We start from the raw sequence: 17,643 nt of genomic DNA on the forward strand, positions 1-17,643 counted from the left end.
CATGGCAGCTTCCTGTGTGTCAAAAATACGCCCTCTTTATTCCCTCTTTATAGTGATTTGCCAGTCCTAAGATACTCTTAAGACACATTTTTATTCACTGTGGATCAAGAATCTAATATTTATTCCTTTGCTTCTCTTTAATTAGAATGAGAACAGACCACGATCCATGTAGCCCCTTCTGCCTACAGGGGTAGTGATGTATCATACCAGAGACTCTGAGCAGCCTTAAAGGCAATGTATGGGAGGGTGCGAATGATGTTTGTGGTTTGCTATATTTAGTTTTTTAAGCAAAGATACTGCAGACTCAGACAAAATTATTTGAAGTATGGGATTAAGCAGAGCTCCAATCAACTCACTCGCAGGACAAGACAAAAAGGACTTGAAAGTCTGGAAAGCGAGGTGGAGTATTATAACCTTGGAAAGCAGAAATGCAGATGGCTGGCGACTGCGTTAACTGTATGCACCAAACAGTGGATGCACAAGCATTTCACACCCATCCAAACCCTGGCTGCTGATGTGAATTGGACGTGTTGCACATATATTTCACCTGTAGCCTTTTCAAATGCAGGTCAAAGCGATCTCAGAAATGCATAGGCCATTCATTTTACAGATCATTATTTTAGCTATGGATAAATGAATTGCTGCCAGGAATGGTTTAAATCCTCCTTATTCAGAAGGGATAAATTCCTGCAGAGGTAGGAAAAAACTCCCCTGAAGCATTCAGCTGGTTGAAGGATTCACACTGCAGAAGCTGTGGACAGTCAAACGGTGTAAGGTAAATGAGAAGTGTTTGCCAGTGTCAGTATGAAGAATGCACGTAAGCAGGAGGATATAAACTGTGTGGCAGGAAGATGATCTACCCTTCATTAAAGTAAACTGAGCCTATTGCCAGCAGTTCATGATGTGTCCTGGAGAAGAACCAGGGTTAAAATGATGGAAAGAACAGAAAATGGAAAAAAAAAAATCCTTAAAATGTCTGGGTTTATCTCTTCACACTATATTTGACGTTATGACCCTTCCTAATGGTAACTTATATCAAATTTCATTTTAAAAAAACGGCAGCAGAGTTATGTAATTAGTCCTGGCTTTCTGAAGTAAAAAAACCCAAACCACTAAACCCATAATTCACCTACTTTCAATTAAAATCTTTCCTTCCAAGCATTATTAAGTCACTGTGAAGACCATAAGCATGTACACATGCAACTTCTTTTAGTCACCTGGATGTCTTTGCTATCATCATGCCCAAGTATGAAGCCTGATTCTTATTTTGATTTGTGTTTTTTTTTCTCCTTTTCCTTTAGATGAAGATTATTATTACAAGTGCCTAAGCTTTACTCTTTACCTTCCAACAGAAAAAAAATAACAAACAGTTATAGGAAAGTGCTCTAAATATGGGGTTTTTTTTAACAGCTAGGAAGAAAAGATAGTTTGGAAACCAAAACATCCTGGAGGCACTTTCTCCATCCATAGTATATTTGATAAATTGAGTTTTGCTTCCAGGGCAGGCATTCAGCTTCTTCATTAGTATAATGATCCTTAGTCTTCTCTTCCCAAACTTAGATAATTTGAATGCAAAATAAGTTTTATGAAATGTAGCTATTAATAGTGTCAATAAATTTTAAGTTGTGATTATATATTACTTCCAGTAATGCTATCCCTCTCTACTGTAGATCAAAATATATTTATTCAGCATTCTTAAAATCAAATATCTTTTATCTTTGCTTGACAGAACAACCCAGCGTGCTGTTGAGTACCAAGGTGACTTGAAAGTTTTTCTAATGTGTAATCCCCTTTTATATTCTGTATTATGTATGAACTCAAAGACAAAATATCTGCATTATCTTAAATAAACTAGGTAAAATGTATTTCAAAAAGTTTCTTGAGTCAAAAAGTAGCAAATCATTGTATGTATTTTCCATATTTGTATAGGTTTCATTATATTCTCATTCTAAGTTATTCTTAAGTCTCTTTCATATTTAAAAAATTAACTACACACCTATCATGCAAAATGTAAAGAGTATGTTCAACTAGTTCAAATTAGATATACAGTAAAAATACACTTCCAAAGAAATATCATTTCCATTTTTGTTCATGTTTTTAACAGAATTTCAGACTAATACATCAAATGTGGAACTGTACAAGTATGTGAAGAAACATTAGGATTGCAGTAGTAAAAAAGTGTACAGCATTCAAAACCAACAAGCTCTAAACAACCAAACAATACCACAGGATTGAAACAATCATGGGGACAACATAGGTCATTGGAGCCAGTGAGTGAATCCTAATGCACCTACATAAAGACCCTACATAGAATATTGTCTCTTATTTATATGCAAAATCCCTGATTCAATTAAACCAGACAATTTCTCTAATTGTCTCTTATAGGTTTTAGATAAGATTAACATGAGAGTATTCCCCTTCATAAATGTCAGTTATTTGGAAAGGCAATATTGAAAATTGATTTGAAAGGTATTTCCATCCATGTGGATTCAGGTAGTTAAAATACAAGATCACAAATAATAGCACTGCAACTTTAAAGAACCATTTGAATTGTTATCCGCTACATTTTCCGTAACACTTAAGAATTCAGGATTCAGTTTTTTTAAAACTGTTTACAGGTTAATACACAGGGTTTTTAATTATGGGCTGTATCCATGTAACAGTGGACCAACATTGCCTTTTAAATCAAGAAAAGATGTAGCTAAGCATGTCAAAAAAAAAAAAAATCTCCAAGGTAATTGACAATGAACAAAACATTACATACAGCAGAATCTCTGTGTCTGAATATCTTTGAAAGGCGGATATGTACTCTTTTACAGTCCACTAACCAGCACAATTTCCTTATTAGACATTTATATTATGAGGAAAAATGCCTTGGACAAACCTGTAACAGTTATTAATTCAAACCAAATTATATTTTTTAATGTTTCATCATTGTGCATAAACTTAATGAAGTACACTAGCTTATTGGTCTTAGTGACCAGAATGTAATCGCTTTCACAGATCTTAGCTAGTTATAATTTTTTTTAGGACTATCTTGCTTTTCAGGTAACTCACCTGTGGGGTTTTTTAAGCTGAAGTGTAAAAAAGGTTAATAAATGACCTAATTATGTCAGCATTTCTATCCCACAGTCCTCATGCTCTGAGATCTCTCACTGATCTCGATAGGAATTTGGCTTGCACAAGAATGGCAAATTTTCAGCTGAGAAAGCTGAATAAATGTAGCGCTTTTAAAACCAAAACATTGCTACCAAAGAGTCTGGCCTACTAAATCATCTTCAATGCACTGAAAAGGGCAAAGAACACGAATCTCGGCACCTATCTTGCTGTTTATTTGGAATAATATATTAGCAATTTTGATCCAATGGGAACGACGGATTAGTTTTAGAGAGCTAGCCACATACAACTTAACGTTTGACTGAAATAAACTGATTGTAACAGGTTTGAAAAGGAACAACCATATGCATCTTATGTACCACTCAAAATCTATAAAACTACTGGGCAAACAGCATAGTGTATACTCGTTCTTATACATATTTAAACTTTGCTGAGGTATTTCTTTAATTACAGAAAAGCATCTTTAAAAACAACAGGAAAAAAACTCAAAATATGAGTTATATTCTGCACAGATTTTTTAGGGAGAAGGAATTCAATTGTATTGAAACGTCCATAATCGTTAAAGGAATAACCACTCTTATTAGTATCGATAATATCATATTCTTCCTTGGCTTTTTATTCCTTCAAAGCATTACAAAAAATGTAAGGCTGTGACTTTATAAAACATAATTTTGCCTCGACTTTGCCCACCGGTGTTGTAAAATAACCTGAAATACTTCTGCCTTTTTCCTGGGGAAAACCTTACCCAGTGTCCATCTCTGTAATGGACTGATTGTGTTGGATACCCCGCTTGCCTCCTCCACGAAATGGGACAAGCCATCTCTTGCACAAAAGCAAGATTGTTTTCATAAATGCTAGCTGAAGGCAAGTTTCTTTCACGCAGCAAAATTAAGTACAGTTTTTCTGTTTGAATTTTAACATTATCTGATAACTTCTACCTGCACCTAACAGTTATTTATTTCTCTACAATGAAGATAGCTAGACTGTTGTACAAGCTGGATTTCTCACCCATATATACTTAGGAACAGGAGGAATGTATACATCATATTTAGAGTTTATCCTAGGCAGATACTGTGTTTGAAGTGCAGTTTTCTAATCCTTTTAAATACAATCAGCCTATCTTGATTGTGACACTAGTGTTAAATGTAACTGCAGCCATTACCAAGTAGTTTCCATAAGTGGTTTTATTACTGGTTAGATTTTACAAATTCTGGTATTCGAACAGACTTCGACCTTAAAATTCTAAAACAACAAAGCAACCAATGAAAGGCTTAGGACTATTCAAAGTAACAAACTCTTAACATTTTTGCCCTGGTCATAAATATACAGAGAGAAAAAGAGAGAAGTGGACATGGAATCCAAAGAATGTAGATAAAACAGTATATAAGGCACATGGCAGTCTTTGAAAATACAGAAGCTTTAGCCAACTTAAATTAATTGCTGTTTCCCTTGCTCAGTCCACAAAACTGTACAGTTACACAAATGTTGTGTTGCAATAGATCTTCCAAGTTATTCTTCAGTCCATACTCCGTAATACCAGAACACTACATTTCCTTCTGTTTTTTAGGAGAGATCCTAATCGTGGTTAGTCAGTTGCTCAAAGCCTCTATTAAAATACACTTGGAATTTCAGCTAAGAATAATTTCTTTTTTAAAGAAATTATTAAGAAAGAGTCATCAGAAAAGGTTTGTAAGAGTTGTCTGTGAAGGACTTCGAGATTCATGAACCTCAAGACTTCCGGGCACTGATGTCAAGACAGATGTCACAGTAGGCATAGTAGGATTAGTCAAGTCCGTTAAAGTAGTGGGAGTGCTGGATGGACTCATGGAGGCATTGGATATTTCTGAGGCAGGACCTGATGGGGTCCCTGCTTGGAGTGTTGAGTCTGAAGTCTTATCCACCCCTGTGTTTTCTTGACGTAAGAGGTTCCGTCTGAATTTGGCTCGAGCATTTTGAAACCAAACCTGAAATAGTTTAATATAACAGGGTAGCATTTAAAGAGCTGCAGTGTTTAAAAAAGCAAAAGCATATTCACAAATTCACCAACACTTGAATTGGGAAGATGTTTTTACTGGTAACATGTTAGAAAAGTAGCCCCAGTGATGAGAAGTGTCCTCTGCATGCCTGTAAAGCATTCCTCTTTCCCTCTCCTGCAATCCTGTATAAACAGTCTGCCTGGGACAGGAGTGGACTAAGGATGGAGGACGGGAGTCTTTCTGTGCAGGCTATGTATAAAGATGCTTAGAAATTTGGCAGCCTGCATGAATCCTTGATTGCCCTCAATCCCAGAAGTATTTGTCTGGATGAGGCAGACATCAAGCATCTGATGAATATAAAATAATGAGTTTCAGCACCCTCGTATCTCAAGTCCATCTCCCATCGTAAGCAGCAGGTGACACAGACCACAGCACCCTGCCTCTCTGCGGGCCCTGAGAGCTCTCCCAGGAACTTTCTCATGTCTTGGTGTCTGCAATGCTCTCACTTTTCTAAAAGGACTGTCCCTCTTCCTTACTCTTCTCTTACTCTTCTTTCTCAAATGCTTCAGCTCCCTTCGCCTATGACAGTCTCCTTTTTCAAATGTTTTCAGTACTGGAATGATGTCGGGAAAAGAGGCTTGAATGGTGTTAAAGACCCACATTGCATTAAAAACTGTCATTTCAGTAGAAATTATATCCACATACAGAAATTTTTCCAAGATTGCTACTTCTTGCGTTATCTGATTATTATCTATGAGTGAAGGACAAAAGCTATGACTTCATCTTTCTCAGTTAAATTTCAGTGTTTAGGTTCAAGTTAATAATGCTTTCCACTGTCTGCTGGATTTGTTCAAAGATAAAATATTTTTCTGACCTATTTGAAAACAGATAAATAAAATGCATTTGTGAAACTTGCATGAAACCTAGGTACAGCATATTACTTTGACTAAATTTGAAAATGTCATTAAATACCCCGTGTTCAACCTGACATATGTTGATACCAAGTGATTTTACTGCTACAAACCAGCTGAAATTTCACTGTGCTTATTTATGAGAAGGCCTTTGTCATTGTTACATTCTTTACAATGGACTCAATCTTGCTCCTACTGTCCTCACGTTGACCTGCTACAAGGAATAGGACCAAGTCTTTCCATTCCAGATGCAATGAGCCTCATCATCTTTGTATCTGTCGGAGAATGGAACCGAGCGAGTGAAAGGATCCTCATAGCCATACAGTACCTCCATCAGATTTCTCCTCTGTGGCCTGTACAGGGAAACTGAGTGCGTGGAACTCACGAGGCAACACCAACCTGTACAGAAATTCTGACCTCTACCTCTGAAACAGCACGGCCCCTGCCATAGGATCCGCTTTAAGCCAGACCGCTAACAGAAGAGCGATACGTAAATACGAGCAGTCCTGTAAGGCGTTCTCCTTGCACTCTCAGCTCTCCAGCAGCAGTTAGAACTGATGAACATGTCTCAGCTGTTTTTCCTCTGACTGGTTTTCTTCTCATCTGTGGATGCTCAGCCCCAAATCCACCTATTGAGCACTCTTACTTTTTCTCTGGAAAGCTTTCTTTCCCAGCCAAGGGTCTTTAAGGTGCACACCCTCTCTCTCACACTCTCTCCAGGGGATGCCACGAGGAAGTAATCCTCAGGCACAAATTCTAGCAGTGGCCTGCATTCATGGGCTGTGCATAAATCACATCCCTACAGGTGCCTGTTTCTGAAAGCTCAGTATTTTAAAACAGTTTATGTTGGCATTCCCTTTGTTAAAACACTTGCTTTAAAGGCTATTTGTCTGTTTCATATATGACAAGAAAACAAAAATCTTCTCCTAAACTAGCACAGGTAAAAATATACTAATGATTTTATAACATAGCCCATTATAGTGATAAACCCATTAAAGGCCAGCGATGTGGTCAAAATGAGGCAAACCCAAATGTGGTCTTTTTGCCTTACACTTTCACAACCAGTGTCCTCTCCTATGACTGTTCACTCAGAGCCACGCAAGAAGGGAGGTGTGGAACTGTGTGCGTGGGGTTCTGAGCGAGGTGAGGAGCCTTGTGTGCAGGGGATGCAAGTGAAGCAAACCAGTTTGTTCTGGTCATTCAAGCCGCAAAGTCTCAAGCACCAACTAGTTAGGAATGGTAAAAAACAACCATGTGAACATTTATGGGATTTTTTTTACCTTTCAGTAAGAGATAATTTGTATTCATCCCACAAAGTAATTTGGGTTTGGGTTTTTTTAATATACCTTCTAGCAATTATAAAAAGAATAACACATATGAAGGTGAAATGGAAGCTTAGAGACTGCCACTGTTGATATGTATGTGTACCATAGTTAAGTAATAATTAAAACAGAACAGAAAAAAACACTAGTCCAGTTGCATATACACATACTTCTGTGTAATTTCACACTTATGTTCATTAAAAATATACATACTTATATATGCAGTAGTCCCAAATATAAGTAACATTCCCATTCCTATTCACAAAACAATTTTCTTGTTTCATTGTGTAAAACTGTAGAAGGCACCATAACTATTTTGTTTAGTTACATTGTTCCTAAATGTCCAACTGCTCCTTAACCTTAACAGGGCGAGAGACTCTACAGTATTTTTTCTATTTGTGATTTGAAACATGTAGTATGTAAAGAAAAGTGAGCAAGATTATTGGTGTTTATGTATTCCCCTTTATCCTCCATTAAATATGAAAACCTGTGCTCAGATGCCCTTACCAATGACCATTCATGCTGCCTTCAGGAGCTGCACATATAACATGGTTCATTCTCTCTTTAATAGTGGTAATTCATGTTAGGCATAGAAAATATTACATAACCTTCTAAGTACTATTAAAAAATAGAGCTTCTATGACTACTTTCACTTCCTTCCTCACTGAGATATTGTCAAGGTTAATCAGCTAATGGTTATAAAGCTCTTTAAAATTGTCCAGTAATAAATATTCATATTATTACTGAAAAGACATCTAAATATTTGTTAACTGAAATTCTGAAAATACCTTGTCTTATGATAGAAAGGGATAACATAATTATCGCAATAGTGATATTCTGGTATGCACTTAAGATATGAGAGTGTTCAGCAAAGACTTCACGTTGAAGAGTAGTGAAAGAATTAAAACTATTGTTTTCTGAGTTGTAGGACTGTAGGCCTGCTTCTCTACTGCCCCGTGTCGTTACTTATAGCTGCGCAAAGTAGCGTGTAAGAGCGGGCAAGCCAGGGTTGCCCATGCATAATGGCAGTAGTGCTGTATGCTCACATTGGCAATTCAGGCCCTGCACCTGTAACGGTATTACAGTAAAGTAAAGAAATAATAACCCTGACATACATAACTGAAAGAATTGTTCCAGAAGGACTTATCTCACATCAATTACACAATCAGGAATCTAGTCTTCAGTACTGAGGAACAAACAAAATCATTGGGAAGTATTTAGTGTTTTCCTGTCCAACTGTATCATTATAAGGCTGAGCTATTTCAAATCAAAGGGGAAAATATGGACCAAAACTCCCACTGAAAAATAAAAGCAGCTGCGAGACCCACCACTGATGCTACCACATTCTGATTAGCGGGGCTGGATGCCTGTAGCTGGGCAACTCAGGAGCTAGGCAGAATAATATTTACTGCAGTTAAAATACTATACTATCTCTTCAGTGATCTGTGCAGCTAACTCATTGTCTCCATCAAGTAAAATAGGAATAAAATAACATCTCCGTATGATAGGGAAGTATTGAAAATATATATGCTCAGTATGGTAAAGGATCTGGATGCTGCGGTGAATGAGATCATGTAATCACTTTCGATAACTTTATTTTCTTGTTTGTAACAAACACCTCCATTGTTGCAACTGTTACATATTAGTTGTATGAATAGCTTCTGCTAGAAACAAATTTTTAAACACAATTTTCCTCATTCACACAGCTACCTGGAGACATTTAGGTTTACTGGATTTTACTAACTAGTAAGCAGAGAAACAAAAATATAAAAGATGTTGCGCCATAAAGCAAACTAAATTCACTCATTGCACACACATTCTGATTACTCTGTTGTAATCAGTAAACACACAGTTAAAAGGGAATTATGGAATATTTCATGAATGAGGGCTTGGTAAAGAGTCTGCAGTATGCTAGCCTAAAGCAAATCTTCACTGAAAGGTAGCGCAGGGTACCCACGCACGATTGTGAAAAATTTCATGTTTGTTGACTACTGGAAACTGAATTAGCAAAGTCCAAATGCATGCAGTAATCCTCACAGGGTTTTCGCAGCAACTTTAGTGGGGAGTGATTCAAGAAAGAATAAGCAGTGTACAAAACCCACTGAAAAGTAATGCTTTATGTTCCTAAACTGCTTTTGCCATGAATAATCATATTCCAGACTCCTGCGGAAGGAAGAGGTGCATACGTATAGCTAGCAAACCGTATCTTCTTAGGGCTATCTATTTCCACCTTCCTTTTCTAAACTCACAAAAAGAAAGATCAATTCTCAGAAAAGGAACATTTATGCCAGTTAGTTAGCTCACAATTAGCTGGTCACTTTAGCTATGAATGATAGCTTACAATAATGGGTTTGTGTTCCCCAGCTGCAGTACAAGAGGTGTATGAATTAAACTGCAAATATAAAGCTAAACTGGAATGAAAATAAATAAAAATAGGGGTTAAAAATATAAATAGGCTTACTGTGATTCGAATGTGGCTACTTACAGAAAATAGTCTGCATTACAAAGCCACTGAAGGAAATGTAATTCATGAAGCGGTATGTTACATTTCCATGCCATTCCACTTCTGGACATGTGTAGCTGATGACTAATTGTATATAAAGCAAAGACAGAAGTCAGGTCTTCCAAATCTGATATCACAGATCATTAAGAATACGGTCAAATTCTCTGCTCATCTACAAACGAAGTACCCTCATTACATGTTATGTGGGACTGTCTATATAGCAAGGGCACTATAGCTGTTTCCTAAATCACTGGGAACTCTACTACGTGTGTTAGGGAAGTACACTGGTTTCAGAACGAGATAATCTGTTTCTCCTGATCTGCTGCCTTGCATTTTCTGTTAAAATGTATTCTATTAATTATATACAAAGAGCCACAATCCTTCATCAGCTGAACTGAGATCTGAACATACAGAAAATACAACAGCTTACAAAGACCCCTAATAACAACATAGGGAATGCGGAGGATTTACTACTGGCAAGCATGCACGTACGCCTGGGAGTCCATGCGCCTTTGGTATGTAAGACAGACTAATACTAATGATGCTTGTTTAGATCAATAGTGTCAGTGAATTACTTCGTGTTCAATAAATGACACAGACAGAATGCCAACCTTTCTGGCTCAAAAGAATTAACAAGTGACACTATCTCAGTAACCAACATCACGAAGAGTTTTCCCCAGCAAAGAGCAACCCTGAAACTCATGTAGGTGAACTTCAGTGTTTGAAAAATTGCCTCTCAGAGGTTAGAGATAAACCAATTGGGCACAAAAATTCTAAAATTGAAAAAAAAAACAAGTTTGTTTTTTCATGGCCCAAATTAATTTTCAAACAAAAAGTCCAGGAGCATGGAGTAGAGTGTGCTCGTAACAGACAGGAAAACTCAAGTGATACTGGACAAAGTGTCACTCTGAGTCATTTTCTTGAATTGCTGCTAACAGCATCATCCTCCGGGTGCAATCCTCACCACCAACTATCATCTTCCACCACTCTTCAGCTAAAGGAGCCCAGGCATAAAGGAGTATTTAACGGTGAAAGTAAAAGAAGTGAAACACCAATTACCCAAACGATAAAAAAAGTTTAGTGGAATTGTAAGGGTCTGCTACAAAAAAAGAGGAACCACTATGCACCTTGAAACTGCAAGATGTGATATGTTTAAGATGGAAACAAAAGCAATGAAGAAACTGAAAGAGGAACTGAAGTGTAATGAAGACATGGAGTCCAGTTTTGGAGACAGGGAAATACATTCTGAAAAGGAAGGAAGAAACAGAGATAACAACTTGGAAAAAAGATGGAAGGAAAGACCCATTAGGTGAAAAGGGAAGAGAAAGATGGAAGTCAAAGTTGGTGTGGAGTGAGGAGAGAGAACAGAAGGATGATCAAGAGAAAGACACTTTCTAGACACTGATCTCATTTCTTAATGCACTGTGTGAAATTTCTCAGATAATTCAGGTGTGGGTGCACTGTAATGGGCAGAATAGATATTACTGAAGTGTCTAAACTCTGAGGGTAAAATAAAGGAGAATTATCAAAATAAGGATAGACAAGTGCAGTAAATTATTTCGCCCATGTGCATGGATAAAGGAGAGCTGCTACGAGAGACACTACGTCAAGTGTTAGGATGTGTGCTAGTTATATCAGAGGAATCTGTTCCACCACCACAAATCAACCTCATAAAAACCAAAAAAAATCCAGCTATGGAGGATGTAGCCAAGAGAAGTAATTACATATGGTTTTTCATTAGTACTTTTTACTGGGAAGCCTACAAAACCTTTATTCCCTCTTCTCTTAGGTATTAACACTGTAAGGTCCAGAATCTCTCCAGTGAATTCAGTTTTTCTCAATATTTTTTGTCTACTGCCCTCCACTTGCCTATGAATTTGCGAGAGCTGTCCACGATGCTTTCCCAGGAGACTGTCTCTGAGCCCTACCTGTCTCTATGAAGTTCACAAACCATTTTTTACAATTAAGACCCATTTAAAAATTTCAGGATGCCATGACTCCTATATGCCCCAATTTAGGTATAGTTATTTGGATAAGTGCCCATTAAAACTGACTTCTTGAATCAGAACTATAAATTAAAATGGAGCTGAATCAACTAATATTCTCACCTTTGCTTCCCATAAGAGTTCAAATGGAGAGTATATCCGTGAAGCAAGAAAAATCCAGCTTTCAGAGAAAAAGTACTTTTAAAATGCAGTCTGCTTTCATTCTAAGTTACTAAACTATGAATTAAAAATTCATCTTTGAAAAATTAAATTTATGTCCACTTCAATTATGAAAGAAAAGATATTGTCCTGATAAAATAAATTCAAACTGCTGATTAATTTCTTATAAAGGTAAACATTCACAGTAATTTCTAAATTAAGAGCTCTCTATTTACAGTGAACACACTAACTAAAATAATTCACCTTTTCTTGCAGCAGATTGGAAGCTAAAACACGCACCAGAATTAACTAACTATAGGAAAACAAGCAGGGCCCCAAAGCATCATAACTGTCATTAAAAATTAGAACCCAAGTGATCTGCTTTTGAGAAACTGAAAAGAAATAACTTTTCTCATACTTTCTAGGATTTAACTGAAGTCTCACAGAACGTATGAATGATTAAGAAAAGCTTGAAAATCAGCAAAACCCATGGCATTTTAAATATAAAATTGATATTTTATTTACTTTTCAAGGCAAAAGACTGCTCTTCTTACCTGAAGAACTCTTTTGGTCAGGCCAGTTTTCTGAGCTAGCTGTTTCAAGTCCTTGGCATCAGGATTGTGGTTAATAGCAAAGTATGACTTCATTGTCCGCAACTGGTGGTGTTTGAATGATGTCCTCATACGCTTTGTTTTTTGATTGCTGGGGTATTGCTGGTCTCTATCCAGGTGGTCACCATCGTTTTCATTGCAACTTAAAGCTTAAGGCAACAAGAGGGAAAGGCGTGTAAATCTATTGCTCTGTGACCAACATTGTTTGCAGTTCATCTGAGTGCAGCAATTAAAATAACATACCATGGCATGTATTGTACTGGTACAAATCCTACTTGCCTTCCCCTCCATTTCTGCATCTTCTATTTTTCCCTTACAATAACCAGCCTGCAAGGACCCTCACCTGCCTCTTTATGGCTTTTAAAATGTCAGGTCTGTTTCCTTTTTTCTTCCCTCCATCTCCACACAGCCTTTCCTCCACTTTCTGCTTGTAGGACAGTAGCTGTCCTCAACTCTGTAAAGTGTTTTAATGTACTTTGTATCACTATAAATTGCATTGTAACGTACAAAGAAAGCTGTACAATACAGTCCACTTAAATCTCGATGGAACAGACCAGTTAAAATTATAATTATTTCCGCCATCAAACTAAACCCTGTAGAGTACAAGAGAGACCATTAAATGAAACACCATAAAAGAAATAAAGTTTGTGGGTACCAGACAGCAAATTATGACTATAATTTGACTAGCTAAAGAAATAAAGCTGTTAATACAATGTATCACTGGCATGCCAAATTAAAAATATCTTTTTAATTATTTAAATGTTTACATTTCCTTTTTTTAAAAAGTATTTGCAAATACTAGTTTGAATGATCAATTCTGTTCTATCCTTTTGAAATCACTGAATGACACTGATTGATACATTTGCATAAATCAACCGTAAAGCCTGTAAAGGAAGTCTATGAGCAAGGAACATTGTAATAATTGTCAAGTAGTATTAAATGTTGAATGCCAAGCAAAATAATCTCATAGACCAAAAGTAGTTTTTCATTTATTTGTGCATACAGTAAACCATAGAAAAACTCTTAAAATAACATTAAGGACCGAGCTTAAATCCACTAAATCAGGGATATAACTGAAAATTAGCTCTGAGAAACTGTCATTAATTTGCTTTTTCTGTTCCAATATCTACAGCTCCCTTTTAATTTCCTTTAAGTTTTATGTTAAAAGTAATGAAAAATGACTACTATCTCTCTTCTATGTTGCATGCAAAAAATTAGAAAAAAAAATATTTTAAAAAGTGAATTATTGGTGAATTTCTTAAACACATAAACAGATTTGTTTTCAATTGTCCATTACTGCTGGTTCATTACAACTGAGTACATCTCATAGACATGTCTTTATAGTTTTACTTTAAATTCATGCTATCCATCAGAGGTTTTCAGCCCTATTGAAAACATACAAATCCTGAAAGGCGTACATTAAAAACAGTTTTAAAAAATATACATAAAATGCATGTACTCATAAGTCAAAACGCATACAGATTCTATAAAGAGCAGTTTTGCAGCATGTACAGTAGCTGCTTTGCAAACTTTAGCTTTTCAAAACCTTCTAAAAAGATAATGGCACAATATAGAGCAAGGCCTGCAAAAATTCAGCTTTAAGACCAAAAGCATGTTTGTTTAATAGATACGTAGAAAGTGTCTGAAGCCCCAAACTTTTCTGTGTGTTTCTGTACTCCTATAATTTAAAAAGCAGCTTAAAAAAATTGTACTGTATATATAAATGTGTGTGTATGTATGCGTGTGTGCGTGCATGTGCGTACATTTGTATAAATCCTTTCCAGACCTGAGTATCTTGTGCCAAATTCTAGCAATAAGAAGCATTTCTGCTTGTTTTCCTGTGGTGTGGAAAGACTGGAAGCACCTGAATTTAAAAGGCTTTAAAGGAGATAGCAAAAATGCAGTATTAATGGAGCTGGATGGAAAGTAGCAAAATCTTTCCTGGTTGAAGAACTGAGATCTAGTTGCCAAACTGGGGTCATCCCACGTGCTCCAGTCTCCTTCGTAGCTACAATTCCTGGTGTAAAGAATACTGAAACTATATTGCTGATAGCAAATTCTATTATGGAAATGTCAAACCAAGCAGTGCTTGGTTTTAAAATGTACTCACAGAATTTTAAATGTTAGTAATGGAAAAGACCTCTGTGTGTTATCTTAAATGCTTTCAAACCCTCCCAGAAATAACAAGGCAGAGACATAGGAGGAAATGCATCAAAATCTCTGTCTGAAGGACTGAGATCTGTTCATGTTAATATGCAACAAAACAAACCCTAGGGCTGCAAGTGGTTGGATTTTAACTCGTTCCATATAGAATGAGATACATTCAGGATCCAAGGAAGTAAAAGTGATTCTAAACCATCCCAGAATGGAATGAGGGTATCAGCTTTTCATCAAGCACTGATAAGACAATGAACAATTTACTCTTTGAATTTCTCATATTTTTACCTCCTCATCTACTAAATAAAAATAGTATTAAAATGACAGTAAATATGTACCATTTGTGACTAGCAAAATACTGTTCTTTTCTATGAAGAAAGTTATAGTACAGATTTTGAAAGTACACAAGGGTGTCTGCTGTTCATTGTCTTGCGCAAGTGCTTTCGGTACCCCCAGGCATCACCCAATATGACATAAATATTCCTGCTTAGTGCCAACTCCCCTCTCGTATTTGGTTTTGGTGCCTGGCACCATCTTCAAAAGCCTATTATATTAGGTCTAATACTGTATGCATCTCTCAGAATCTGAAACGTCTATGGACGTTGCAGGCACAGAGATACAGAACGGGCCAAAGGTGTAAGCATGTGGAGGTTTTAAGTGCTGATGAGTTTCTGCAAAAGGCATCATGGTGTAAGACCAACACTGTAGGTGCTCCTCATGCAACCCTCAGTTTTTCAGGCACTTCTTCCCTGTTCCTTTGAGATGTCCCCATGTATCTCCCAAAGGAATTGTTGAACTATCCGTATGTAAGATTTCCATTCAATTTCCATTCCAGCATCTAGAGCTCCTGCTGGCAGTTCAGAAATACAATTGGTAAAATTCTGGTCAAATACAGGAGTCTTAAATTAACTAATGTTTCATTCCTATTTTGTGATAAAACAAATTCCAAAGTGGTGCCAACTCTCTTTTTTGACCCTAGAACATTTCTAAGGCCCTTGTGCCTTTCCCCAGTCCCCATGTCCAAGCCATTGCCCTCCTGTCCTTCGGCTGGTCTCACCAGTGGCCAGCTCTTACAGCCTCCTCCATCAGCACCACGATACAAATGTCCACTTGGCCACAAGATGGTGATGTCCACAGAGAGCATCACCAGAACCTAAGATTACAACATTGTATTTTGGTATTGGTGACCAAAATATCCTCAGCAGGATAATGCATAATACCATCCCTAAAACCAGCAACATGAGTGTAAAGCAGGACATGCTGTTGTTATCTTTGTAACAAATGCTATTTGAAGAAGAAAACTTGGGAGCACTGTTTCACAGTCGGATCGCCAGATCCCCCCAACATGTTGGGATTCAGGGCAAAGCACGCGCTTAGTAGTTAGTAGGTCGCTAAGTACATGGCACATGACGAAGATGGGAAAGAGGAATTTCCTTTGGGGGAACTTTTGTTCTTAGTAGCTTGTGTTTGACATGTTAAATTACCCAAAAAGAAAGCAAACTAATCCTGATTCCGAAAGAACGATGAAACAAGAGACACATTTGGTGCATGCATCAGCTCTCCATATTCAGTGGCTCAGGAACATACTCCCCTTTCCTTCTGTAATGAGAGAGTCAAGGGGGTGTTTTAACCTTCTGCTGCCTGGAGAGGGAACTTGTGATTAACCAGGCTAGGCAGGGGTGCAGCCTTAATTGTTGTTTGGCAGGAGCGTGTAAAGGACTTTGTGGGACCCACATCCTTGAAGGGGACAAAAGTGAGACAGAGCCCTCTGAACGGTACTTGGGACAGGAACAGAGACAGAGTCTTTCTCCCTGGTGGAAGGAGAAGACACTTGGAGAAGGCAGATGCCTGAACTCCTCACCACAACTGGGATTAAAAGGGGTGAAGCTGCGGCACTTGGAGCAGGCAAGGCACCCCCTCTGCTTCCGAAAGGCAGCATCGAAAGGAGGGTACCCCTGCCCAGCCTTCGGAGCAACGGACGCAGAAAGCGCTGCCTCAACCTTGAAATTTCAAGAGGTGTTTCTAGGAAGAGGGAGAGAGAGCCCGTCTTAGGGAGCGACCGTCTTCCGGGCTGAGCATCACAAGGCCACGAGAGAGGAGGAGAGCTGGGATTAGAAACCCTCTTTCCCGAACCGGCCTTCCTCAGCCTCCTCGGACAAAAGGGGCTGCGTGTCCCGCTGCCTCCCGGGGGGACGGGCCGCCCCCCGGGGCCGCGGTGCCTCTAGGGGGAGAGAGCGGCCCGGGCCGGGAGAACAAAGGGTCCGGAGAGGGGCCGCGCCGGGCCGCCGCCGGGCCCCGGGCTCTGCGGGAGGAGCCAGCGGCGGAGGGGGATTTTTTTTTTTTTTTTTTTTTTTTTTCCCCTCAATTAAGCCAATTGAATGGCGCTGAATAGCCGGTGCGAGTGCGCGGTAATTCCCTGAGCGCCGCGATTAACCCGGGCAGCCCCGGCCGGGCCGGGCTCCTCGCTGCCCGCCGGACCGGGGGAAGGGGCTGGCTGGCGGGGCCGGAGCGGGCTCCGCTCCCCTCCCCGGGGGGCTCGCCCCGCCGTGCTCTTCCCCAGGGACCCCCCCCCCTTTCCCCCGGCCCTGCGCCACGGCAGCCTCCCTGGGGAGAGAGGGATGGGGGGGGGGGGGAGCGCTCCCGAGGTCCCGCTCGCCCTTTGGGGAGCGAGCAGGGCCGGCTGCCTGCCCCTGCCCCGACCCCAGCCCCTGCCCCCCGGGGAGGGGCCAGATGCACTGCGCCCGCGGGAGCCCGAAAGGTGACCACGGCGGGGGGGGGGGGGGGGGGGGGGAGGAGGAGGAGGAGGGGGAGGAAGGAGAGAAGCAGGAGGAGGGGGGAAAGAAGGGAACTCTGATTTTTCTTAGGAAATCGCTGCAAGACATCCGTTTTTAAGCTGCGACTC

General features: G+C 39.1%; 1 protein-coding gene across 4 annotated transcripts in view; it reads right to left on the reverse strand.

Moving 5' to 3' along the window:
- Positions 1 to 2,076: 2,076 nt before the first annotated feature.
- The window catches only part of LHX2 (LIM homeobox 2), a 35,295-nt gene continuing 19,728 nt past the window's right edge, over positions 2,077 to 17,643 (reverse strand). For all 4 annotated transcript variants that reach the window (XM_052815680.1, XM_052815679.1, XM_052815678.1 and 1 more), the window contains exons 4-5: positions 12,528 to 12,733; positions 2,077 to 5,081 (exon numbers count right to left, since the gene is read on the reverse strand). In XM_052815680.1, coding sequence (XP_052671640.1) covers positions 4,794 to 5,081; positions 12,528 to 12,733 — 494 coding nt within the window. In that variant the 3' untranslated portion in view covers positions 2,077 to 4,793. The remainder of the gene's footprint in view (positions 5,082 to 12,527; positions 12,734 to 17,643) is intronic.

Source organism: Harpia harpyja, chromosome 19 (genome assembly GCF_026419915.1).
Source record: "Harpia harpyja isolate bHarHar1 chromosome 19, bHarHar1 primary haplotype, whole genome shotgun sequence".
In the NCBI taxonomy this organism is placed as follows: domain Eukaryota; kingdom Metazoa; phylum Chordata; class Aves; order Accipitriformes; family Accipitridae; genus Harpia; species Harpia harpyja.